General features: G+C 39.8%; 2 protein-coding genes across 2 annotated transcripts; one reads left to right on the forward strand and one right to left on the reverse strand.

Annotated features, from left to right (window-relative positions):
• Window position 1: 1 nt before the first annotated feature.
• On the reverse strand, window positions 2-8,380 carry thbs4a (thrombospondin 4a). Its single transcript, XM_053326081.1, has 23 exons — window positions 8,159-8,380; window positions 7,144-7,341; window positions 6,785-7,032; window positions 6,501-6,603; window positions 6,118-6,209; window positions 5,115-5,166; window positions 4,813-5,027; window positions 4,575-4,712; window positions 4,394-4,474; window positions 4,152-4,304; window positions 3,946-4,050; window positions 3,740-3,847; window positions 3,497-3,656; window positions 2,453-2,571; window positions 2,318-2,370; window positions 2,156-2,240; window positions 1,943-2,039; window positions 1,679-1,857; window positions 1,414-1,462; window positions 1,112-1,308; window positions 850-1,022; window positions 625-764; window positions 2-534 (listed from the first exon to the last, which is right to left on the reverse strand). The coding sequence occupies exons 1-23, from the start codon at window positions 8,235-8,237 to the stop codon at window positions 485-487; spliced, it is 2,874 nt and encodes a 957-aa protein (XP_053182056.1). The 5' UTR covers window positions 8,238-8,380; the 3' UTR covers window positions 2-484.
• Window positions 8,381-11,025: 2,645 nt separating this feature from the next.
• mtx3 (metaxin 3) lies at window positions 11,026-17,521 on the forward strand. The gene is made up of 9 exons (XM_053326088.1): window positions 11,026-11,106; window positions 12,910-12,979; window positions 13,665-13,741; window positions 14,274-14,366; window positions 14,456-14,638; window positions 14,741-14,817; window positions 15,044-15,201; window positions 15,462-15,550; window positions 15,762-17,521. The coding sequence occupies exons 1-9, from the start codon at window positions 11,026-11,028 to the stop codon at window positions 15,855-15,857; spliced, it is 924 nt and encodes a 307-aa protein (XP_053182063.1). The 3' UTR covers window positions 15,858-17,521.
• Window positions 17,522-26,012: the final 8,491 nt, after the last annotated feature.

The raw sequence follows: 26,012 nt of genomic DNA on the forward strand, positions 1-26,012 counted from the left end.
CGTGGTGTTTTTATTTGCTGTTGTAATTTCCTTGACACAGATGAACACCATGCAACAATCTCATGTAAGAAGAAAGGATTACATAAACTATAATGTGCTTCAATGTTGTGAAATGCTCCAGATATTGCATTTACAGTATAGTCATAACAGTATTGCATTTTTAACTGTAATCTTGTTAAATGATGAGAAAATTATCTGATATTGCATATTGCACATACACAGAACCTGCTGATGAATTATACAAGTCTTATTCAATGTTTCAATTACACTTAGTTAGGAAGAAGTATATAATGCCCAAAATGATGTTCCTCTAAGACCCTGTCATTGCAATAACAGCGTTAAAATACTGTCCTCCATATTCCCTCTCACCTTCATCTTTCTTTCTTTAACTCATGTCCGCTACATTCTTCATCTTATTGTTCCTTTTATCCATGGTTTCAGCAGTTGTCAACTCTTTTCCTTGATAGAAAACTCTTCTCTGACTTTAGTTTGTGTTTTGGGCATTGAGGTCCTCGTAGTCAGCAGGAATAGTGTCTGTGGGGAGCAAAAAGAATCTCATAAACATGACAGCGTATGTACAGCTGAAGTGGCTGACTGGAACACCTTTAACTCAGAAATACTCACCATTGCACCGATACTTAAGATTGGACCAGATGATATTTTCCTGAGAGAAGCAGAACACGCCCAGTCTCCCACCCCTCATGCTGGTGTCTATTATCACGTCTGTGTCTGCCACCAGGTTCGGACCCTCATAGAAACGAGCCCTGGTTCAAACGGGGTAAATATAGTAAGTCACTTTGTAAAGTGTGAGTGTGAATGTCTCTTGAGTTTTTATGAGTCTGTCTGTACCTGATGTATCCAACCTGTGGTCTGTGCTGGAGGAACCAGCGATAGGAGACCTTGTCCTTCCAGCCCACGTTCCTGGGGTCCTTCCACAAGAGACGTACCTGGTCAGGGGTATGTCCTGTGTGCCAGAGGGAGTTTCTCAGATACTCACCAGGTCCTGTCTTTGACTTCACCATCTGGTGGTAAACACACAGAATAAGGGAGGGGAAAATGATACTGACCACAGATGAAGACAGGAAACACTAAACCTACAGTACAGACACACCTTGAGTTGTATTCCTGGCTCAGCAACAGCTCTGAAGGGCGCAGCCTGCCAATAGGTTTGTTCAGTCTGTTTCCACATGACCACATAGAAGGAGGAGGAGTCCTGGTAACCAAAGATGAAGCCGGCATAATCATCATCAGTCACGGTGTTCACGTGGAATGTCCCCTCAAAGTCAACCCCACTAAACGCTGTATAGCCTACAGATAAGGACGACAGATAGGAAACACAAAACAATATCAGAAGACCAAATAGAAAAATATCCTAATGTTTAACCTTGGGTTATGAAGGTAGTCAATACTTACCAACAGCAAGGCCAGGGTCAGAGTTCATGGTCTGAACTATCTCCATGCCCTGTCAGGACAAAGTAGGGGCTTCAGTTTGTTTTTTGGACACACTTGTTAGGGAACAAAATAATCAAAGTTTTGTCTAAAATAATCTGGTGTTCAAATTTTACTATCCAGTACAGCAGTAAACAGAAGTGCTGTTTGAGAAATCCCATTGAACCACAGATGCAGATATTACAGAGGGTAGCCAGGAAAGAGGGCTGAACTTTGGGTATTTGGTCACCTGGTTGAGAACCACCCAGTTGGGGTCTATCTGAGAGTCTCCCTCCGGGTCCAGCACTACAGTCTGATAGGCTCTGAAGTCAGTCAGGGTGATTTCAGCGTTCTCTGGGCAGTGGTCGACTATATCAATCACGTTGTCCTTGTCAAAGTCTCCTTGGCATGCGTCTCCGACTCCGTCACCTGAGATACAAGCTCTTCAGTTAAAGGATTCACACAGCAGTAACAGCACATACACACCCAGTGACAAACTGGGAGTGATACTCACTATCTGAGTCCATTTGGTCTTTGTTGGGAACTAATCTGCAGTTGTCATCATTGTCTAGTATGCCGTCATTATCATCATCATCATCACATTCGTCTCCCTACAAGATAAAGTGAGACAGTGGGAGCAGTTTAAACACAGAGCCATCTATTCATCTACTTATTACGCAACTGAACTCAAGGATGACGTTAGAGGAAAAAAGAGATAGGTTGAAACCATTCCATCCTTGTCAGTGTCCAGCTGAGAGGAGTTGATGACTGTAGGACAGTTGTCTTTTGTGTTTTGGTGGCCATCGCCATCACTGACAAAGAGAATGGAAGGCAGGTAAAGCAAATATCATTACTTTATACATCTTTAAAGATGACAGTGGGCCTCTACCTGTCGATGTTGTCGTCACAGGTATCTCCTACAAGGTCATCATCTGAGTCAGACTGTAGGTGGAAAAAATGCACTGTTGGTTAGATTTATGGCTGCCGATTAATCTGTTGTTTAAGTTGTTGTTTAGTTTGTTACCTGATTAGGATTGACCACATCAGGACAGCTGTCACAAGAATCTCCCACTCCATCGCTGTCTCTGTCTTTTTGGTCTGGGTTGGGGACTCGCGGGCAGTTGTCAAGGATATTCTTTAAACCTGAGAATCATAAACACTTCAGCTCTTTAGTACTGGCTTGATGTGTAAAAGCGTTGACAGGAAAATAACAAAAAGCATGACAGAACGCAGCCTTCAGAAACAGTCTGTCAAATGTATCAGCAGATGGCAGTGTTTGTGTTAGACGAATCTGAAATAGTTTCCAGTGGCCTTCAGTGCCTGGCGGAGGCTTACCGTGGAAAAATGTTTTTTTGAGAGAGACAGACATGACCAAGCACTAAGCAATCCAGCCTTGGAGTTAAAGACATAACCAAATGATCAAGAGACTGGAGCTCTGCCAAAATGAATGAATAGTGGTCACCAAACACAGTTTAAACATGCAAACTGCGTAAGCACAGGTAAAGTTAAGGGCACACACAAAAGCACAGTTAAAAACGTAGTTTCCAGTGGAACAAATAAGAGGTGTTCTAAAAGGGCAATCAAGTAAAGTATGTGAGAAAAGATTGTATCATAACACAACGCAATTCCAGTTGGAACATTTTAACATTTCCCTGAAAGTCAGTGATCTAACTGGTAGAGGATGTGAATTGGAAACAGACACCAAAAAAAGGCCAAGAGGATATTTTGAACAGATACAGCACTGCCAGTCCAGTGAAAAAAACAAAAATGTCCATACTTTCTTCTGAACAAGCTTGTGAGGGTCTTACAGACAAGTCTAGACTGTGTAGTTTGGATGACACTTTTAATGCAATTATCAGCCATTTGGTTACATTACCTCTAAGTGATGCACTAAAAGCAGTAATGATCAAGTTACTATACCTCCCACACTAATGAGACTTTTTCAGACACTCTGACAAAAATATTTTCAATACAAAAATTTGGCAATTTGGTTACAGCCAATCTGAACACAAGGGATGTATAATTATGTGAATATAATACTTATTTGACATTGACAAAACACACATACCATCTCCATCCATGTCATCATCACATTCATCTCCCAATCCGTCCTTGTCTGTATCTCTCTGGGATGGATTTTCGATTGTTCTGCAGTTGTCACAGGCATCACCATGGAGATCCTTATCGCTGTTCTTCTGGTTCACATTAGGAACCAGCCAGCAGTTGTCCTGAAACAGACAAGACAGATTTATAGTGCATGGTCTTAGTGATAAAATGTAGAAATGTGGACCTGTGGAAAAATGTTACCTACATCTACGTTAACAATGCCATCGCTGTCTGCATCATCGTCACAGGCGTCACCCAACCCGTCCCTGTCTGCATCCTCTTGACCAGAGTTTGGCACAAACACACAGTTGTCCTGGAAACATCACAGGAAAACACAAACACACAGCATTCATTTTTTGTTACTATGGTTAATTAAATGCAAGAGAGGACAGGGAATGTAGAAATGAGTACCTTCTTACAGTTGCTGCCCTTGCACTGCAGATTGTTGTCAGGATGTGCATCAATGTCGGTGTCCACTCCACACACATAGCCATTGCCTGCCCAACCAACGCCACACTAACACACCAAAATAAAGTAACAGCATAGCAGGAAATAATGTTATGAGAATTCCTGACACAGGTGTGTGAATAAGATGTTAATATTTTCTGAATTCTTACCACACAGGTAATGCTGCCATCTCTCTGCACGATACACTCGCCGTTGGCATCACAGGGGTTGGGGTCACCATTGGGGCAAAGCCTGGTGCCTTGGCAGCCTCTCACCTGGTCACCTGAGAAACCAGCTTTACACTCTCCACAGCGGAAGGAGCCCTGGTGAGGACAACACAGAGTCAGAAACCAGGACCCTTCTGCTATAAGAGAGTGTGATTTAAACCCTGCAACAGTTCCAGTGGTCTTACAGCAGTGTTGTAGCAGTGTGAGTTGGCAGTGCAGCCTCCATTCTCAGGTGGGCCCATACACTCATCGATATCCTCACACACCTGTAAAGAACATGAAAAATAATACTCATAGACTGTCAGCAAAGTTTTTTATAAGCTTAATAATATATAAGCTGTTTTCCTACTAATGTGGATGGTGCACCTGTTTGTTTGACTTTGCATAGGATATTCCCACTCCATTTATCTCTGGTCCGGTGTATCCCAGAGGGCATTTCTCACAGCGAAAGCCTGGAGCAGTGTTCACACACCTCACACCAGGGAAACATGGGTTAAACTGGCACTAAAAGATCCAAAAAAAGCAGCAAATGACCACTAGTAACTAGTTATTTCACGTGTGGTCATACAGAGTTTCAGAGGCACAAAAGAGCACATAATAATACCTCATCGACGTCATCACAGTATACCCCATCACCTGTGTATCCATCAGGACAGGGGGCACACTGGAAACCGCCTGACTCTGTACGGATGCACATGTTCTGTCTGAAGCAGGTCCCAGGTCGACACTGAGTTAAAGACTGAGGTTGTATGACAAACTGGCCCGGACCTCCACCTGAAGATGGATCTGGACCTGTGTTAGTTGGACTTCCTCCGAGACCTGAACACACACATAGACAAATATTTACGAACTTTGTTGAAATGTGACGTTGTCAGTAGTTTGGAAAAGACTGAACCTGCTGCTTACCACATGCAAGACACTCTGTGATGGTGTTCCTCAGAAAATTGGTCTCCTTAATCTTAACCAGGAAGAGACAGAGTGCAGGAGTTACTGTTGGTCAGGATAACATGTGTTGTACAACTGTGTTACAGCTTATACTAAAAGAGAAACATTTGGATGTTATCTTTTAATAACTTTTTTTCTTTGAATGAGATATGAACAAAGGATTGGTAAGATCCATTAGGTGGCTTCCCTACATCGAGGATTTCCTCACCACTCTGTCTGATGAGCCTGAGATGCTTGAATGTTTTAATAATCATTTTATTGCCTCAAGCTCCCTTTTTGATGCCTTATCTCCACACAAATACTGAAATTGTCCGCTCCTATCTGGTTCTCAGATGAAGGTCAGATTTTCACTTCAACTCTGCTGCTATCTATTCCTGAGGGTCCATAAAGTCTTGAAAATCCAGAAAATCACCAAGTCCTAACAGTCTGGATTCTCACTTTTCACAAGGAACATTGGATTTTATTGCAGAGCAAATCTTTATTCAGAAGAAAAAGGAAATTCCAAATGGTTGTAAATCTGCCCAAATTCCTTAAAAATAGGCAATCCAACTCATCAAACAACCACAGATCGCTCCACATTTTCTGTTACCCAGATTCCACAAAAAAAGAAAAAAAGTAAATCTTAATAAATTCCTTCTTTTTACCCTGTTGAGGAATTGTATAACACATTTTAACTTCTATGTGCTCATCATCTCTTTGTAATTGTGATGTGAATGTTTTGTTCTTCACTCTTTTCATTTACAGTAACATTTGAGTCAATCACCATGACAGCTGACTCCTACTGTGACTATGTGGAGCTTTGTGCCATTTTCCCTCAGCATTCATTTAATTTTAAAATGGAGCCATTGAGGTGTCAAATACAAATGTCATCAAACTATTGATAACTATGTTGCTTCCAAACTTCTGTTTTTTGATCAGGTTCAATATTTGTTTTTGTGTTTTCATCAGGATGACACACAGCTACCTGCTGTTGGAGTAGCTCCTTCATCTCAGACATCATGCTCTTGAGCTCCAGTATGGTGGCCTGGTCGTGAATGGTCCTGCCTCCCTGGATACCTGAGAGGATTTCACAAAGCAGGATTAGAGAGGCAGATAACTCTATACTGTTATACTGATTTATGTCTGAAAACAACTAGAATAGGTCTAGGAATTGATTCATATGTGTTAAAGGTGAAGATATTTTGCACAACCTTTTAAATCTATCAGATCTGGTAACAGTGCCGTGTGAAAACCACCCACCCATGGAGGCAAAAACTAATTCAAAACCTGCACACCTGCCAGGTTTTAGTAAAAATGTATGAGTGTGTCATGTAATGTCACAGTTAGAAATTAACACTCTCCTCTTACCCAGCAGCTGCAGAGCTTCACCCTGCCCCATGCTGCAGTCTTGCAGAGTGGCCACATTGTCTATCGTGTCCCCTACCACCAGCTTCAAGTCTGTCAGTTCATCCTTACACAGAAAAACAAGATACAGACAACTTAAACAATTTGAAAGATATGTGTTTGACATAAACCTATCAAGCATGATACAAACAGTATTTATGGTTACCTATGTTGTAATATTTACTCTACTGTGTTTCTATGCGGTACATCTCTACAGCAAAAATACTCTCTAAAGTAAACATATGTACCTGCCCACTTGACTGCAGGGTCCTTAGTGCCACCCTGTTAGGGCCAGGTGGGAGTGACCCAAACGCAGCCGGCAGATCATCCAAAGTGTGCACCAGTCTGCAGTCTACATAGATGTTAAGGCGATGTGGGCCTTGCTGTAGACCGCTGGCATGCAGCATCACATGGTGATCTTTGCCATCTGCCAGGGAGGCATGGTTGAAACTGGTTGTGCCAAACCTGCCATCCAACTTCTGGTAACGTAGAGTCACTAGAGATGGAGAGAAGCTGTAATGAAGCTAGGGCACATAAAACAGAGAAGGGGCTGCAGAATATACATTTCAGCAGTTGTAACCGACAATGCTTTAGTAGTTTGACTCACTCTTGCTCAGTTTAGCCTGCACGCTGAGCTCCAGGTACTTGGTGTTGTCTTTGGGGTTGATGACACTGTAGAGAGTGGTGGGGGCCTTGTTGTGGAGGTTGAAGGAGGAGAGAAGGAAAGCCTCATCTCGTCCTTTGTTCTTCAGGCTTCCTTGAAGCAAGTCTGGCAAGCAGTCTGGAGACACCAAGAGGTCGAAGACTAACACGGAAAAGGACGGTTAAAAATGTGCATTATACAGCTGTAGATGCATTTTTACCATAATTGTGAAAAAAGTTGCTCATGTTCTACCCAGTATCATGAAAGGCACAGTTAACATAGACAGTAAATGTCAGTCAGTAATGTAACAAGTAAGCAGGCCAACGGATTGCCTTCCATCTAGTACACCCTAAGCGTTTTGTCAGATGGCTGTGACTTGCAGTATACCGTATATGTGTCTGTGCACACGTGTATTTTTAAATGGAAGTGAGCGTTTGTGTCCTGCTGCGTTTTATAGAGTGGTAGACTGGACTTGCAGAAAAGAGCAGCAATAAACTTTTTCCACTGCAACAAACTCACTGTCTCACTTTGGACCAAAGCACACACATACAAACACATTCATGTAGCCATTAGCTGAATTCAAGAATAATACAAAGTGACAGTAAATTATATGGAAAAATGTGCGTGCAGATTCCAAGCAAATCAGATTTTTTCACATGCATTTTCCCAGATGACAGCTAGTGTTGTTTTACCATCTAAAACAGATTTTATTTCAGTCAGACGGTTGCTGGAGCCTGTAAATTAGGCTTTACAAACCACATAAAAGCCAACTTCATACCAACCAAATCAATTGAATTACCCTTGTTAAATGTGGCTTGCTGCAGAAGTTGTAAGAACAGACAATACATCAGGGATACATCATGGAAGAGAAAGTTTACCGACTTATAGATTATAGAGATTTAACATGTATAGCACTACAAAATCATACTGTTAATTATGTTCTCCAGGAGGGCATAGCCTGTGAAGAGCCAGTACTCACCAATGCCTTGAGCTGTCACAGTGAGCGCTAGCTGTTGCAGCACCAGAGACAGAGCCACTGCTCTGGCCCACACACCCATCCTCAATGCTTCAGTATGGGAAACGCCTCAGAAGAAGCCCTGTCCTTGATGTTAGAACCAAGTTTTCCTCCTGTGGCTCAGCAAGAATGAAGATGAATCACAGGAAGAAAACGACAAACTGAACATCCAGATGTTGAAGCAAAATCTCAGCAGAGGTGAGGTGGCTTTATGGCCAAAGACACAGCTTTTAAAGCAAAGGGGAGTGTCCTCATACGTTACTGCTACAAAAGTGGCACAGTGTAGGGACTATTTTAATAGTGTGGGGGAGTGTTCCCCTGCTACTATGGTTTGCTTATATGTTGTTAAAACTGAATTAGAATATTAGTACTACTACATGATAAAAACAGTTAAAATGTTTTTTAAAAAGAAAAGCATATTTTATTCTGATTATCAGAGCTCTATTTTACATACTGTATGACCTAAATGTGAGGTGTCTTCATATTTATGATCAAGATAAAGCTTTAATTCTCTGAGTCTTTTTCCCTACTGTATTTTGGGGATTTAGGATTTAGAATTTATACAGTCAGCCAAGTCTAAAAAATGTCTGAAATGAATAGTTCTGGTGTCTCGAGGGAGGAAAACCTGATTACAGCTGGCTATTGTTTTCCACAAACATTGTGAACCCCAGTCATAGATTTGATCTCCCAGCTCACCTTCAGTAGTCAGTTGAACTGCATAACTGTATGCCAGGTGTTTTTAATTTTATTTAATTCAATTCAACTTTATACATGCCTCTGCAAATCTTTTCCTAATCCCATCTGTTAGGGAATGTGGGAAAGGAAAGAGAAGGAGAGGGCTAGACTCAGGAGTTTTTAAACCTGGAAACATTTCATGATAGATGTCTGGTACTCGTCTTATAAAGCATTTGCTACTAACCTCAGCTACATTTCATCATCTCAGCTGTTGCCCTGAGCCAAAGCGAGACATTTACCATCCCTCAGAGCATTATCCAAACACCTGGCAGCGTTCAATGGTCTCACTATCAACTCCTGGACAGATGTCATGCTGTTGGTTCTGAAAATAAGTAAAATGCCAAATGGGAATTAATATTTGACATTGTCAAGAAACAGTAAAACACTCTTATATGAGCACATTTATAGCAGTATTCATATTTATATGTCAACACTATTTGCATGCCAATCCAAGTGTGTGCAAGAAGTCCATTCAGTGACATTCCTAATCCTTATAATTATTATTATTTTCTTTATGTTGTGTGTTTGAATTTAGCCATACTTTAGCACATATTCAATGTGTTATTGTATTATTATTATCATTATTATTATTATTATTAACAACATTTAGGCATCATAATGAAACTGAAAGTGAAGTTTTCACAGTTTCAAGAAATGTCATTTTGTTGATACAGTCAACATGATTACAGGACAAAGTATAAAAGCAATAATAAATAAAATAATAATATGATGGACCCTGCCTCACCTAACCTACTATACTGATGCAGGTGTGGTTATAAGATACTGTGTTTTCCTATAAAGTTACCAGAGGAATGTAGTTGTGGCAGCCAATGAGATTCAGAGCACCTTGGCCCAGTGATCCCATAGGATGAAAGGCCAACTTACAGTGTTGTTGGCTCTTTCTCACTTGGACTCATCCCAGCCAGCAGCTGCAGATTGTTTTCCTTTGTTGGACTTAAAGCGATATATAGATATAGTTTTCTTTTTCCTGGTGGGACCGGCTGCAGGTGGAAGCTGTGGCCCGCTTTTGACGGTCATTGTCAATCGCTACTGTCTGTTTACGTCTATCTCTGTGGATCCACAACAGACTCTCTTCCGGGTGGGGGTGCGCCCGCGATTACGTATTGCGGAAGGGGAAAACAGGCAGGTCGCTCGGCCAATCATATCATTCGGTCCGAATGATATGATTGGTCAGAGTTTTCACAGAATATTATGAGAATGGAATAATGATGAGTTTCTGTGCCTGGTGGATCTCTCTAACGTTTTAGAGTGCCATTATCTTATTAATAGTATTTTAACCTAAACAAAAAAATGTGTACAAATGTAACAAAGGTAAGGGTCAACTTTAAGCTTTGTTTTCACTTTTCAGCACTTTACATGTCACTGCTCACACATTCACATTTATGTTATTGACTGCAAGGGTAACTAAATACAGTTACTTGAGTACTGTACTTGTGTGTGAGGTACTTGTATTTTACTTGAGTACTCCATTTGATGCTACTTTATACTTCCACTACATTTCAGAGGGAAATATTGTACTTTATACTCCACTATTTATTTGACAGCTTTAGTTACTTTTCAGATGAAGATTTGATACAATAGATAATCTAACAAGCTTTTAAAATACAACACTTTGCTAAAGATTAAACTAGTGGTGTACAATCTTTTTGGCTTTTGTACGGTGGCCCTGAAGTGCAAAACACACCAGCAAATCGCACAACACAACAGCAAATAAGAAAACACAACAGCAAATCACAAAAAAAGCTACATGAGCTTTGCATACATTTTGCAGCTAATAGCCTACTTACGTTTACTTAAATATGATTTTTCATGCAGGACTTTTCTATTCAAGTAAAGGATCCTCTTCCACCACTGACTGACTGACTCACTCCGCAGTTGTAGTTATTTTTGTAGTTGTTTACTTTTGTTTACTTTATTACAACATTGTGACCATTTGTTGACACATGAAGAACATAAAATAAAAATAATATTGAAGGGCAGCTACGGGAATTAGAGTAAAATTATTCTGATTTTTCACCTCTGCGGATATGACAGCTACACCGTGACGTCATCGGCTCCTTCCATTGAATCAAAACATGGCGGCTGCCATGGAGCTGAGATGCTGGGGAGGAGACTGGGGTTTGCCTTCCGTGCACACTGACTCCCTCATAGTTCTGGTAATGTTAACTCCTACTTTAAAATATGGCCAGTTTTTACCCAGACTTAGTTTTAAGATGACAGGTCTAATTTACTCTTCTTGCGTCTTCTCTCTCTCTCTCCCTGTGTATCTCTGGTTAGCCTCCATGCTAACTTCCCTGCAGCACTTTGCTTGGTAGCTGCGTCGATAGATAAATAACATTAACTTAAGCAGATGAATTTGATGTTTGTCCAGCTATAAGATATTATCTGTGCCTGTCCTACATGTGTGGCAAGTTGTCAGAAGTCGCTCTCACTGCTGACACTGTGTGGTCCTTCAAGGTCAGCTTGTTGAGGCTGATATTTGCATTTCTTTGAGTTTTCTTCATCGCAGTCTTGTTTGGTATTTGCCGCCAGTGTCTGAGGTAAAACTGACCTGCTCAGAAAATGAATGTCGAGCTGTTTGCTGCTTTGTTGATCATGCTGTGTCTCACCGGAATGCAGTTGCAACTCTTGCCACAAGGTGACACCTGCACTAAATGTCTGAAAAGGCGACATGACATCTTGTAAAGCATTTAACTTATTTTCCAGGCATCATATTTTTGTGCACAAACCCTAATTTCATGTGCCCAAAGTCAGAAGGTTACTGTTCTTCAATCCTTGGTATAACTTTGTTCTCATTTAAAAGCTAAATCTTTAAATTTTACAACAAAAAAAGTCAGAATAAGTGATCCAGAAAACAATAACACCAAGGCTAAATGATGACCTTAAATACCTGCCCAAATGATTGTTTAGGTACACTGATTATTGGTTTAATATTTAATATAAGTATTCCCTTTGTATTTATAAAATATAACATATCATCCTATGTTGTCAGGGATAGTCCTGCACTTATTTCAGGTCCTTTCTCCCTGCAGCTGTTAGACTGTCTAATGAGCACTGCTCCCAGTAGACCTCACATGCCTCTCCAACCTGGACAATTTGACAAACTGCACTTTTAATGTACATGACTGTGCAATATTAGTATTTCAGGTATACTACTACTCCAGTTCAACTGTGCTGTATGTGTGTATATATATATATATATTTCGCTTTAAAATCTGTGCAATAACAATATCAAACTCAAGTAAATTATCACTCAACACTAATATTACTCTTGTACATAATGTCACTATTACTATTATTTTACTACATTTTTTTACATTATTATTTTTATTGCTTTTGTACGTACTTATTATTTATTGTTCTTTATTCATTTTTATTGACACTATTCTAGTTTTACTGTCCACTTTATATAATAACTTACAATAATGTAAATTTCCCCATCATAGGATTAATAAAGGAATATCTTATCTTACTCCATCATTGTATCCTTATCAAGGCATTCGGTGTGTAACATTAAGGAAAAAACTAATCATATAAATCAATAAGGATGCAGACAATGTAAAAACTGACTGAAGAGCTGAAGCTAGTTATATATAATTGATTAATTGCTGCTGTCATTTTTTAAGCCAGATATTCTTTGGTTGCTGCTACTCTGATGCAATGATTTGCTGCTTTTCTCTCTATTTTCTGTTATTGGCTGAACATCTTTGGGTTTTGGATTGCTGGTCAGACAAAACAACACACTGGAAGACATCACTGCAGACTCTCGAAAAAACACAACATTTTGATATGTTTAATCAGGAAAGAAATTCCTCTGGCAAAATTGCTTTGGGGGGGAGGGAGGAGGGGAGGGTGCATACTGGCTGAATGGTTTTCATTGGATTTAACAGACGAGTGTAACAAATTTTATATCATGAGTGCACTAACTGTTGTTTATCATCTGTCCTGTTCTCTTTCAGGCATACGCCAAGTTTTCTGGGGCAAAACTCACAGCTTCTCCTATCGACTGGACATGGAAAACTCTAACAGGTGGGCTGCAGCTTCCTATAAACCAGAATTTCCGTAACATGGGATTGATGACACACATAATGTGATTGAGGGAAAATTCTGTGTCTGAAAAGGAATATTTGATACAATACATATAATGATTTAGACTTGACAAGATTGAAAAATACAGATTTGATGCGTTGATTTTTATATTTTCATGCATTTGGTTAGGTTCCAAAATCGAGTTAATTAATGTACAATACATTTTAGGTAACAAGACCTTAACAGGATATGCCATTTAGATGAAAAGCTCTTCTTAAATAATATCACCTTAATCCTGAATTGTAATATATTCTGCACTGTGTAGATGTGTAGATTTCATTTTCATTTTTCATTTTGGTAACTACATAATATACCCTGTTAATACACATCATAGCTTTATTTACACTTAAATGTATATTTATATTTACATTTTTATTCATACTTCTGTTTACATTCTGCTTTTTTGCACATAGTTTTAATCATGTCAACATGCAACCACATACAGTAGTCCACCCCCACTACACCGTATCCTTTCAAATTAGCTACACCGATATGTGCTTATTTTTATTGTTTAATGTTCAAGTTTATTACCGTTTTCTGGTGACATCTGGACTACATTGAATTCCCTGTACTACTTGGTGAATAAATCTGATTCATATTCATACTGTTTTAATTTGTCCTGCAGCGACGGTCCCAGAGCTGGTTTGTGGAGACTCTGCAGTTACAGAACCATCACAGATTCTCAATTTCCTGAGAAAACAGGTAAGAGTGAATGCCAGGGCTGCTCAGTGAACACGTCAGGACAAGTCAGTTTTATTTGTATAGCTCCTTTCTTACACAATTGCAGTTCAGTGTGCTTAACATCAGCATTAAAGAAATGGATCATTTTAAAGCAAAGTTTAAAAGGACAGATTTGAACACCATATGAGCACACACACACACACACACACACACACACACACACACACACACACACACACATCTTACAAGAATAGAGTAAATAAAAGCCAGTTAAAAATCAGCTTAAAAACAGATGTCCAGCCACAATCACCCAGGTAAGAAATTGTCATAAGCTTGAGAACACAGAAAGGTTTTAAGATTTCTTTTAAATGTGGAAACAGTGGAGACTGATCTCTAGTTAAAGATTCCTCTGACCTAGATCTTATTCCACAGTTAGTCGACTAGAACTACCAGATGACCTGAAGGGTCTGGCGTAACTGTAGCCAGTAATACACTGGGGAGCCAAACACAAGTAGGATTGCAACAGATTCAATAATATTTTATGTTTTTTCAGAGATTTAATGCCGACTACGAGCTGACAGCCAGACAAGGAGCAGACACCATGGCATACATTGCTCTGCTGGAAGAGAAACTACTACCAGCTCTGGTAACACCATTTCTTCATCTGCTTGTTCCCTGACAAATGTTTAAGTGTGAGTACTGTTCGTCTTTAAGGTGATATTTTCTGTCTCACAGTTGCACACTTTCTGGGTGGATGCAGACAACTACGCCAACCTGACACGGCCGTGGTTTGCGTCACGCTCGCCGTTCCCTCTTAACTTCCTCGTCCCGAGTTGCCTCGCTAAAATTGCCCTCTCCCGTATCCTGCTCACCAAAGGAGAGACGCCGCTACACAGAATCACTGAGGTGGAAGGAAAGGTAAACACTGATGCACTTAATTCCTCCATTACATCGTAGTCTGCGTGTCATGCTTGTGACCACAAAGTCTGTTGTAATTATTTGTTTCTTTGTCTGCCTCAGATCTACAGTGATGCTAAAGAGTGCCTGAATCTGCTCTCCTACAGACTGGGAACAGAAAACTACTTCTTTGGCAACTCGTAAGTACTTTAGGTCCTTTTGTCTTAATTGATCCATTTACTAATTGAATATGGCTGAGCAGTATGATTAAACATAGACACAATGACCTGTACCTATAGAAAAAAGGATAAAGAAAACAACCTGTCAATGTGAATAATGGTACTTTAAGGGAAGATACAGTATCTCATATTGCTCTGCTGTATTGTTTCAGTGTTGTATGTTTTATACATGTATTTGTGACTGTAGGCCAACCAGTCTGGACGCCTTTGTGTTTGGTTTTGTGGCTCCTCTCCACAAAGCCAGCCTCCCCAGCAGCCCTCTGCAGAGCCACCTCAGACAGCTGGATAACCTCACATGCTTCTGTGACAACATCCTCGCAGTGTATTTCAGCTCAAGCCACCCTTGTAAGATCACACTGCACCCACGGGGGATTTTGTGGGTTTTAGCTGTTTATGGTCAACATGGAAATTTTACATTTCCAAGCAGCACACAAAACAACTAACATCATCAGCATTTTCTGCTTCACACACCTTTGTTTCCTTCTTGCTCTTTGTATCTGCTTTATTTTCGGGTGCTAAATGACCTAACATGGTTCTTGTTCCTCTGACTCTCGGCTGTCTCCTTCTTCTTCTGTGGGTGTCCTCTTACTTACATCTCTCTCCAGGTCCTCCTCCACCTGTTCAGGAAACAATGGATGCCAACCTGCAGAAACTAACTCAGCTTGTAAACAAAGAGTCCAACTTGATAGAGAAGGTGCTTCTGCTTTCCCTTTTCTCTTCTTTGCATGGGTTCATGATTGCATTTGAAAGGTACAATCTCAGCTGTACTTAATACTAGATGTAGTGATTCCTTTCTGAATCATTATCATATTATTTGTTCTTGTGTGTGTGTGTGTGCGTGTGTGCGTGTGCGTGCGTGTGCACGTGTGTGTGTGTGTTCTAAGCAAACTGTACTTTTGCTGCAGATGGATGACAATCTTCGCAGCAGCCCTCAGCACAAACCCCACCGACCAGACCCCAAACCCAGTCTGGCCAGTGAGAAGAGCTCTACACCTGCCTAACCCCTGACTTTTCAACCCTGACTCCCAGATCCAGCCACATGACTCCAGGAGGAACACCCTTTAGATAAAAGGCGTAGTTCTGAATTGGACTCAACTTGCAAAATTGTAATCAACTTGAGCTATATCTCAAAAGGAAAATTTAAAATGTAATGGAAGTATGCTTATACGATTATAAGAAAGGCTATTTTAAGATAATGATTGATTTCAAAGATGTTGGTCTGAAAGAGAAGAAAAGTGCATGTGTAAGGTTTTTATTTTTAAAGCGCATGTACGTGGTTATGGGTGGAATGCTATGAAGTGGTGCTAGATGAGAAAGACACAGAAAGTTCAAAGGGAAGCAATGAAAGAAATGAGAAGTCCAGCAGGGAAAATAAGGGACACCATTTGACCTCTCAGAGCATCCACTTTTGTTTTTAACCTGTTACTCCTTTTGTTTTCTTAAAGGGAAATGTGTTTTTCTGTTTTTCATATGATCACACTATAGCTGTACTGCGTCATGACGAAATTAGAATGACCAAGTTAAGGAGACATTGGTCACAAAGTCGAACCATGTTGGACTAAAATACCTTATGGCAAGATTGATTTAGCTCACTTACGTTGCATCACTTTATAAATATGTCAATGCAGCAAGGATTGTAATTCCTTCTGAGCACATTTCCTTCTTCCTAAAATCCACTGTAAAAATGTTCTGTAAATTCAAATAACATTTAATTTAGTGCAATGTATAGAATATATGTAGTCATGATTAGAGGAATAACTAGTTACTCATTTTGCTTTCCGTCATCTGCTTTGTACAGCTTGTATAGTTGTAAATAGTTTCATGATTACTTCAGTTAAACAAATCAATGCAATTTACTTGTTTCTTCTAATAGGGCTCATTAGCTTGTTCACAATCTTTACTAGCTACTCTGAGGTAATGGAAGGGCCTTACTCACTGTATTAACTTATTCACGCAAAATATTTGGGACTACTGTGTGTTTGTGTGTGTTCCCTCAGAAAACCAGTGTGTCTTTCAATCGTGTTTTCTTTGTTGTGCAAGAAATTTTGTGTCATTAAGAATCCACTCACTTCTGTTGTTGCCTTTTTTTCACGACTCAGATATTTTTGTAAAACATTAATTTTGTGTTGATTTTCATTGTTTGCTGTGCGTACAGTATTTAATGGTCACCTTATTTAACCTGAAGTGTCTGTCTCATGCAGCAATGTGTTATTTGCCTTTTTTGTATATTATTATTATTATTATTTTAAAGGCACTTTTCATTTCTTGTCATGTTCCCTAATATCCTCACAACTTATACATTACTGATTATTAATAACACTGTGTCCATGTGATTGTTTTCATGGTCTCATGGTCAGCATCTCAGTCTGAAAATACTAATGAGAAACTTGGACTATTACAAGTCCCCCAAGAAAAATAACCTCATAGATACATTCCCTTCAAAGCCCCATATTTTGAAACCAGAGCGATCATTTGGGCGTTTGTACTGCCAGTAACTACATGTTGTTGGACAATAGATAGCCTTGTGATGACCATATGGGCGCAGTGTGCCTTCATGACTGCTGGTGTCTTTGTACAGTTGTCAAAATGCTGACAGTGTCCTTCATAATTTTGAAATGTTGTCATAAATTGTCTTTGACATTACTGTGGCTGTCTTCATATCATTGCAATATAAATATGATAATCAACTATGCCTATTGTCATTTTTTGTAAAGCAAAATAAAAATCTCAACTGGAGTAAATATTGAATGGTACAAGACAGAGCTCAGCAATTGTGTTCAACCATGGGAATTTTTAATCAGGTTCATTTATGGTCCACTAGCCAGCACAGTAGGCCTATATAGTTTGTTTATTTCTTTCAATTTAGAATATAATTAATTGATTACGTCATTTATCCTATTAGTAAGTGAGGGCTAACAGAGTTACAGCTTATTTTAATACTCATTTGGCTAAAAATGTATGAGACCAGACTTAATTGGTTATCCACTTTATTGGAATTAACAGCTGGAATTCACACATTAAAATGTAACTTCTGGTAGGTTAATTAGACTTAATTTGAGCACTATGCACAGTTCAAATAGTATGGTGTAACCATGGTATTAATGCCTCTCGTCGTCTGTAGGCAGTATTAGAATTAACAAGCTTATATTCATTGGGATTTTCACAATCCTTGGTTTTTTTCCCTATATGATCTAATTACACAAATCTACATTAGATTCAGGAGAAACTTCAAGAGTTTTAATTTAAACGACTTCAACTTTCATCAAGGAACCAAATATTTTTACTGGAGGGCCAGATTTGGCCCACGGGTAAAAAGCAGTTCGCCTCCTATTTTTCGTCTTAAAAAGTCAACGTTTCCTTTTAAGCTGTTGCAGCAAGTCATGCTAATGGATGTTATTATTTCCAATAATGATTAAACTCTTGCCGCCAACGCCTCACTGATTGAGTGATCGGTTGTTTAGATGTTGGGAGGATAAAGCGTTCTTTGTTTGGTTTTGGTCTTGAGAAATGGAAACAATGAGAGTAATTAAGCTGAGAGGAAATGATGCAAACTTGACATCAATTGTCCAAGTCATTGGTCACGTGAAGGAGCGACTCCTGCTGAGCCTTCTCTTGGCAGGATATTTAATAGTTACAGCAACAGGAAATAAATACCACATGTGGATCTGTTGTCAATTTTGTACAAAAAATACCTATGTTTGTATCTTCTCAATTTCAGTGATTTCATTTCACAATTGTCACCCTGTTCTTCTGATTTGCTAGGTTAGAAGAATATATGTTTATCAAATCATAGTCAGGGTTGTCTGAACTGTTGGTGAGAAGTGGAACAAAAACAGGCCTGCAACACCTCACTTCCTTATGAAAACTTTCCGTTGAGGCAGATCCTTCCAAATCTCAGCAAGAAAACAACATGAATTGGTCCAACTTCCCAACCCAGAAGACAAGAGGACCAAGACGAGTCAGTCCTCATTTATTTGGAAGAGCTTTCAGAAGCTGTTGCCTGATGTTCTGCATGTTTTTGCGTCACACTCCTCTTCTTCCTCTCACTCTCCTCCCCTCTCTGCTTCCCAAGAAATGAGGAAAGGTGTCAGAGGTGATGGGGGGAAAAGATACAAACGCATGGAAAATAGTAACGTAATAACTATGAAATGACATGTCTTCTGGAAAAACATGCAGTTTAGTCAGGACGGTGTGTGGCTCATGAACCTACGGTGGCTTAATGTTGTTTAAAAAAAAAAAAAAAAACATCCTGGAAATCTATGAATAAGTGTGTGATAGATTTTGCAGAGATGGATTCAAGCCTTTTAAATTGTGACTGACTAAACTCATCTAAACTCCAGAGGCCCACATTTAATTTGTGGTTAAGTTTACACATATTTGAGGGCTGATGCAGTAAGTTTATAGTACGTCACAGTAGGTTTGCTGGGTAAATGCAGATGACAATATGAGGAAAACAGGAAAAGAATACTTTTATTAAAAATATATATTTGAATTCTACTTATGTCAGAGGTTATATGGTTTACCATCACTGTCTCAATAGTTGTTCAGGATCTTTATTTTGTTAGACATCATCACCACGTCATAGTTGTAGAGATTACACTGCATGTCTCAGCTAAAGTAGTGCTGTCACTCCCTTTCGTCTTCAGGTGCATGACTAACAGTAAGTGCCTGGACTTTAAGTTAAACTGTCCATATTTTATGGGGCAAAGAATGAGTCAACTCTGGTGCTTTTCAGAAGATCAGCAAATATTGCAGCAGATGAAGCACTGAGGCCCTCTAGTGGTGAATTGATGCTAGCTAATGAGCCAAGTACAAAACAATCAGTCAAGTTGTGCAAATAGAAAAATAATCATGTTCATTCGGCTCAAACGTGAAAATCAGGTTACAAGACAGTGACAAGAAAGCAGTTCATCAGCATAACAAAATATAGAACTGATCATATCTGTTTACAAAGGATATTTATACAAAACAGGGATATTCACAATATGAAAGTTCAAAAGTGCTGCAGTATATTTCCTGGAGATACATTTTTGGGGCTGACAAGAGGATTTAACCAGTTGATGTTTGCATGTGTTGGACTTCAGTATGCAGTCAGAGCCTCTACTCTCTGCTATCTACCAGTGAGGGTTTGACAAAAGATGAGGAAACTGAAAATGGGTAAACCACAGAACAGTTACAAAGCAGTACAAAACTCACGTCAGCATTGGTATGATAAAAGTTACAAAATGATCCTCAATCTAATTTCTGCCTTGATGAAACAAAACTCAAGACACTCACCTGTGACAAAACAAATCAAGGCTCTCAATTTCAGTTCAATTTCAATCCCGTTGTACACCCTCATCAGTAATTTGTTTGATATTTACAAGAAGTTTCTATTTCTATTATGAAAATAAATTAAATTGATTATCAATCAGAGAAACACGTTTTCTTAATGATCCAATCGTGCCTTTTACCTTTTCAGTGGAGATCAGTATTCTGAATGTCCCTTCTTATCTGCACTTTTTTTAAACTATTCAGTAGTGATCATTGTAATCATTATACAGTACGAAAGTCCAACATGAACTGTAAACTCTTCAGTGTGTGAGGCAGACAGCAGAACTAGCTGTCCTTAGCAAACTGCGGTACCTCTGGCACCATGCAGACCTCCAGGTGGCCGGGCATCTCCAGAGCCAGAGCAGGGTGACACAGCTGGGTGAATCTCTGGCTGAAGGCACCCAACAGCTGACCACTTTGGGCATTGTAGAAAGATAGACGACCAAGCTGGTAATCCAGGAGAGTACCCACTCGCTCAGGTGACTCAATCACAAACACACTGGACTGAACATCATTGTGGAGCAACTGATAACTGCAGCTGGAGAGACAAAAGGGAGCACAGGTGGACGTTTTAGACTAAGACAATGATGGGAAACATCTTTGAAAATGAAGGGAGGTGCTTTATCCCTACCCGGATGGTGCTGGTATACACTGCAAACACCAAGACAGGCTGTTTTCTCCTAGTGGGATGTTGCTGTTATTGGCTGTGCTGTATGCCACACCTAGCCTGTAAGCTGCACTTCCTGAAACAATGGTCTCCCAGTAGTAGTGGCCTCTTGCTGGCAACATCTCACCCAGGATGGACGGGCACCTGGAAAAAACACAAACTACGGTTTAATTTTAAACACATTCCTTATACAGTTTCCAGGGTCTGAAGAGTGGTAAGAGATGACTGAAACAGTGTTAAACTCACTGTTTGTCTAGATGTGGTACATGTTCATGTGCATCAGGGGAGTAATGCACGGTGGTCTGGTCCGCTGACAAATCCAGAGCAGGGTGAGCTGAAGCTTTCAGCAGGTGGAACCTTGTTCCTAAAAAAAAACAGGGGTAAGAAAATAAGTAAGTAAATTCTGCACTGTATGTGTGCAACATGACACACAAATAGCAGTACAAAGATAGTTATAAAGTAGGTTTTTATTTAATTTTTTTACCTTTGGTAGAAATAAGTGCTGCCTCGCTCTGTTCACTGGCTCCAGCCTCATTCACAGCTTTGATGTAAAACAGGTAGTTTTCGTTGGGCTGCAGGAGAACTTTATGTTCACAGCTTTTGATACCTGATATTGATCTAGAAGTATTGTAAAGACACCACATATAGGCAGACACATACGTACAAATAGACATAAATGAAAGGAATTAGCTTTTGTACCTCCAAAGATGGCAACGTATAACTGTAAGTTTGACAAAGTTTGAATACGTTTGCTTTATTCAGCTAGTTTTGGCACCAATTGGTTTCAAAACAAGCTATTTTAAATATATTATTGCATATAATATATTTAAAATAGCTTGTTTTGAAACCAATTGGTAAATCAAATTAAGCGCCTTTCCCTGCATGGTTCAAATTACAGACAATCACACAATTCATGTTCAGATACATTTTCTGTGATTTACGAATTCCAAGACAGCTATCTTGTTAAATTAGCTGCAGCCTTTTGTAATCCAGGTCTGATCTGTGATCGGTGCCTTAGACCCACCTGAGCCCTTCTCCCTCCAGTTCATACTGGCGACAGTACTCCAAGGTGTAACTCTGTCCAGTATGCTTTCCTGGGCTCCATCTCAGCATAGCTGAATCCCACATGACAGTACAGAGCTCAGTATCAATCACCGGCACTGATGGAGCTGCCAGAAACAAAGCCAGATTAATAAAACCAGGACAGTGTGAAAATGTCTTCTGGCTTTGAAGTGCAATCCCATTAAACATTCAGCCACACTGATATAGTGTAGAATATTTACTTGAAAAATCAAATGGTTTTAGCATACAAGCAAATTAAAAAAAGCTTTCCAGTTTAGGGCTTAAGTTACAATAATACTACAACTCTGTCCATCAGACATGGTTGTAGTATTGTTGTTATTTAAGCTGCAGTGTGTGGACTGACCAGTTCTGAAGGCAAGTCTCTCGCTGGGTAGAGAGCAGCCGGTATAGTTGACAGCCATCACCCACACTTTGTACGTCTTATCAGGCTCCAGCTCCTCCAGGACACAATAACTCTCCTTCACTGTCACACGGTACTCCTCTGACACAGCTGCAGACAACAGCAATACAGACATAAATTTACTTTTTCTCAGGACAACTATCAAATTCAAGAACTGTTAGTCAGAAGAAGATGTTAGAAAAACAGAACTTTGGCAACTATTCTCCAGTTTAAACACCATCCTGGGAGTATTTACCTCCTTGTGGATCCTCCATGCAGTACACCTGGAAGCAGTCTATGATATCTCCTGGGTTGATTTTCCAGTAAACGGTGACATTAGTGCTGGTGGCTGAGCCTGGCTCCTGGGGCTGAAGCGTGGGCTTTTGAGGTACTGAGGCCAGGAAATATACAAGAATCATGACTGTCACATACAAGAAAACAGACTTCCTGCATATTTGAGATGCATCTGCAAACATGTTTATATAAGACTGACCTGGGATTCCCTTTCGTTGTGCAAGGTTTGAGCTGGAAGCGTTGCCTTTGGTGTAGTCCTCGAATACCAGCAATCCCTTGGGACCCAGCTCCAGTGACATGGTTGACTCCAGAGCTGCCTTGAGTCTAAACACACAATCACAGTATTTAGCCTTTGGCTGCAACCACAAGTCAGTGTCAAAATCCTTATTTGCTGCAGGCTGAGTGTGGAATTGAAAATGTTGAAGAAAATTTACCTCACAGTTTACAAAGTTCACAGCTCTGCAGATCAATCAGCATGCTGTATTAGTTATCACTACCCAGTAATATATTAGTGTATATGAAACAACACAAGCTCACTCTCCATTCACTGAAAGCACAATACCTTGCATGAATGTCTTCAGGTGACTAATGGGAGAATGGATTGAAGAGGGATTGATCAGGGGTTTGATACAAACTGAAAAAACCAATCAGTGGGCAAATGTAATACAAAGTTTCAGAAGCATCTGGACTCACCCGAGCATCAGTCTCAGCCTCTCTGGCCGTGATGTCCAGAGTGGCCTTAGCAGAGTCGATGTTCTCCTGAAAGGAGACAATCTGGTCATACAGCTGTTCCAGCTTGATCTTCTTCTCCTCCTCCATGTTGACAGACATGTTGTTGTACTGGTCCATCACCAGAGCCATCATCTCCTCGTTCTGCACTTGCATCGCCGCCTCAGCCTCTACACAGTGGTCCTGGAAGAGAGATGGGGAACAGACAGGAGTGATGATGTCCAATCAGTGTAATTTATCCAAAAGGGAATTAAACAGTATTTTTTTATGATTGGATGACACTTATAAGAATGATAGAGTCCCAATTTGTATTAAAAGTGTTTGATTTTACACTGAAAAGACATTACATTTTTATGTCTCAGATATATAATTATGGCATCATTTCTTTCCACCAAGGCACTAACACAATTAAGTCGGTGTGCTTTACCTCTACAGAGTTGTAGGCCAACTCCAGCTCAGATACCAGGTCCTCAATGTTCTCGGACCTCCCCTGCAGCTCTGAGATCCAGTCACCCAGCCTCTCCTGGTATAAAGACACATATAGGTTTCACATCTACAGTATATTCCAGAGCCTCTAATCACTAAATGATATAACTGGGATTAAGGAAAGGATCATCTTTGCAACATGTTCACATTAATGCTTTAAATCAATGCAGCTGATGCTGCAGTGCTCTCTCACTGCGCTGACACTGTGAATCATATTGTGGCTGCTCACCAACCAGTGAGATCAAAGCAGGTGAATTATCTTTGAGGAGTGATGGGATAAAAACCTGATCCGGGTGCAAGACGTTTGACAGTTTTAAGTGATAGAAAACAATGCAGCTGTTGAGTGTTGAATTTGTATTTTAAGAACTTGCATTACAGCAATAAACTTTATCCTCCCTTAACTTAAAGTCCTCCTCCAGTCAAAAAATGTATTTAACTTCTTGTTCCTTCAGTTGGATGTTTGAGATTCACTATGTAGAATGTTGTATGTGGAGTTTGACACTAGAAGGCTGTTTTCACATTAATGTCTTGAAAGTGGAAAGTTTCTCTGTACTCACTTAAGAGGTTAAGAGATGGGCCTGCAAACATGATTTGTGACATCCCAAATAGTTTGGAGCAAATCAAGGGCCAGTAAACAACTTACAGAATTGTGGTTTGGAAATATTTGGACATTTTGTGTCCAGCGGTTCAACTTTTAAAATTAAGAATATTTATATAATTATAGATTCTGGATTCTTCAATGAGGGTGAAGGAGTAGATGTCATTTTATGGAGTTCTAACAAGTTAACTGAATATTTTCTGTGGAAAAAAATGTCAGACACAATTTATTATTCCAAGCAGATGATTTTAAAATGTCCTTTGTCTGGAGGGAATCTTTAAATTTCTTCTTCCTCGAACCATTGATCTTCTGATTAGGGGACAACCTGCTCTACCTCCTGAGCCACAGCCACGACACAGTGAAACCCATTGGAAAGTTGTGTATGATTAATTTTCATAGATACATTCACTTTTATTTTACTGCAATAATGGGAAAAAAGACATTTCCACAGCAGATTTATTAATGGAAGTTAATTTAACTCTCTCAATTCATCACTTACAGGGTACCAAACATTTTCCCAATAGTGGCAAAAAAATAACATTTCATTTTATTTAGGCAAAATACAATTGCCATCCATCTCCATCAGCAAGGATGGAAGCTCTTTTTTATTGTTGTCATCTGGAGTGATGAACCAGGAAATCTGCCTTGTGCAGCTGTGAGGGAAAATATAGGAAGGATATTCCCGGAGGAAGAACAGCAGTAATCCCCTGTCACCACCCCAACACTGACAGCTCAGATTTAATAGGTCAATCTGTGGTTACTGATCGCTCTGGGGTTGACCACTTCTCTACTAAGTGTCAGAAAACAGGTGTGTCTGTGTGTGCGTGTTTATGAGGAAGAATGTGTGAGCATAGTTTGAGATGTCTACGTCTGTAGAGATGTAGAGGTTGCTCTGAGAATTGGACTGGATATAGTTTTGCAAAGTTGTTTTGGAATCAATGTCCCCCCCAATGGAGCGTTTGAATAGACTGCACATCATGGTGCTGAAGTCAGACTTGCATTGCAGCTTTGATCTCTGTCTCATTTAGAGTCCAGCTGTCCATGTTTCACATAAAACACATCACACATGGCCAAGGCTCGGTTCAAATATCATCTAGAAATGATAGTTGATCATCCTCTGTGTGTTCCAGCCTTCGATTTAGATGCCAGACACTTGATTGTTAACTGTAATATTTCACTTGTTTGTTTTTTGCCTGTGTCCTAACAGATAACTGAAAAACGATTGAAAACTGAAGTAGTGTCTTGTTACAGAGCGGTCTGTAATTATATTCATAAGATAACTATATAAATGTGGATATGAAATACTGATAAACACTTATCAACAGGTTAAGAAAACGTAAGATTACTGCATTACTTTTTAGATTACTAAAATATGCATTGACACTATTGACTATTAAAATTAAGCAGAGGCTGACCCAGTGCTGACCCAGAGTGATAGCAAGCGAGGACAGTGTGTGAACAGATGACATATCAGTCCCCACTTAATGATGTCACAGTGGACCTTTCCACCGATCAGAGCAGAGCATTACATTACAGCAATTCAATGTGCAGGTCCGCAGCCTGCCAGCAGCCTGAGTGGAAAAGTTACAGCTGACTATTTTAGGACC

The sequence above is a fragment of the Scomber japonicus genome, chromosome 9 (genome assembly GCF_027409825.1).
Source record: "Scomber japonicus isolate fScoJap1 chromosome 9, fScoJap1.pri, whole genome shotgun sequence".
In the NCBI taxonomy this organism is placed as follows: domain Eukaryota; kingdom Metazoa; phylum Chordata; class Actinopteri; order Scombriformes; family Scombridae; genus Scomber; species Scomber japonicus.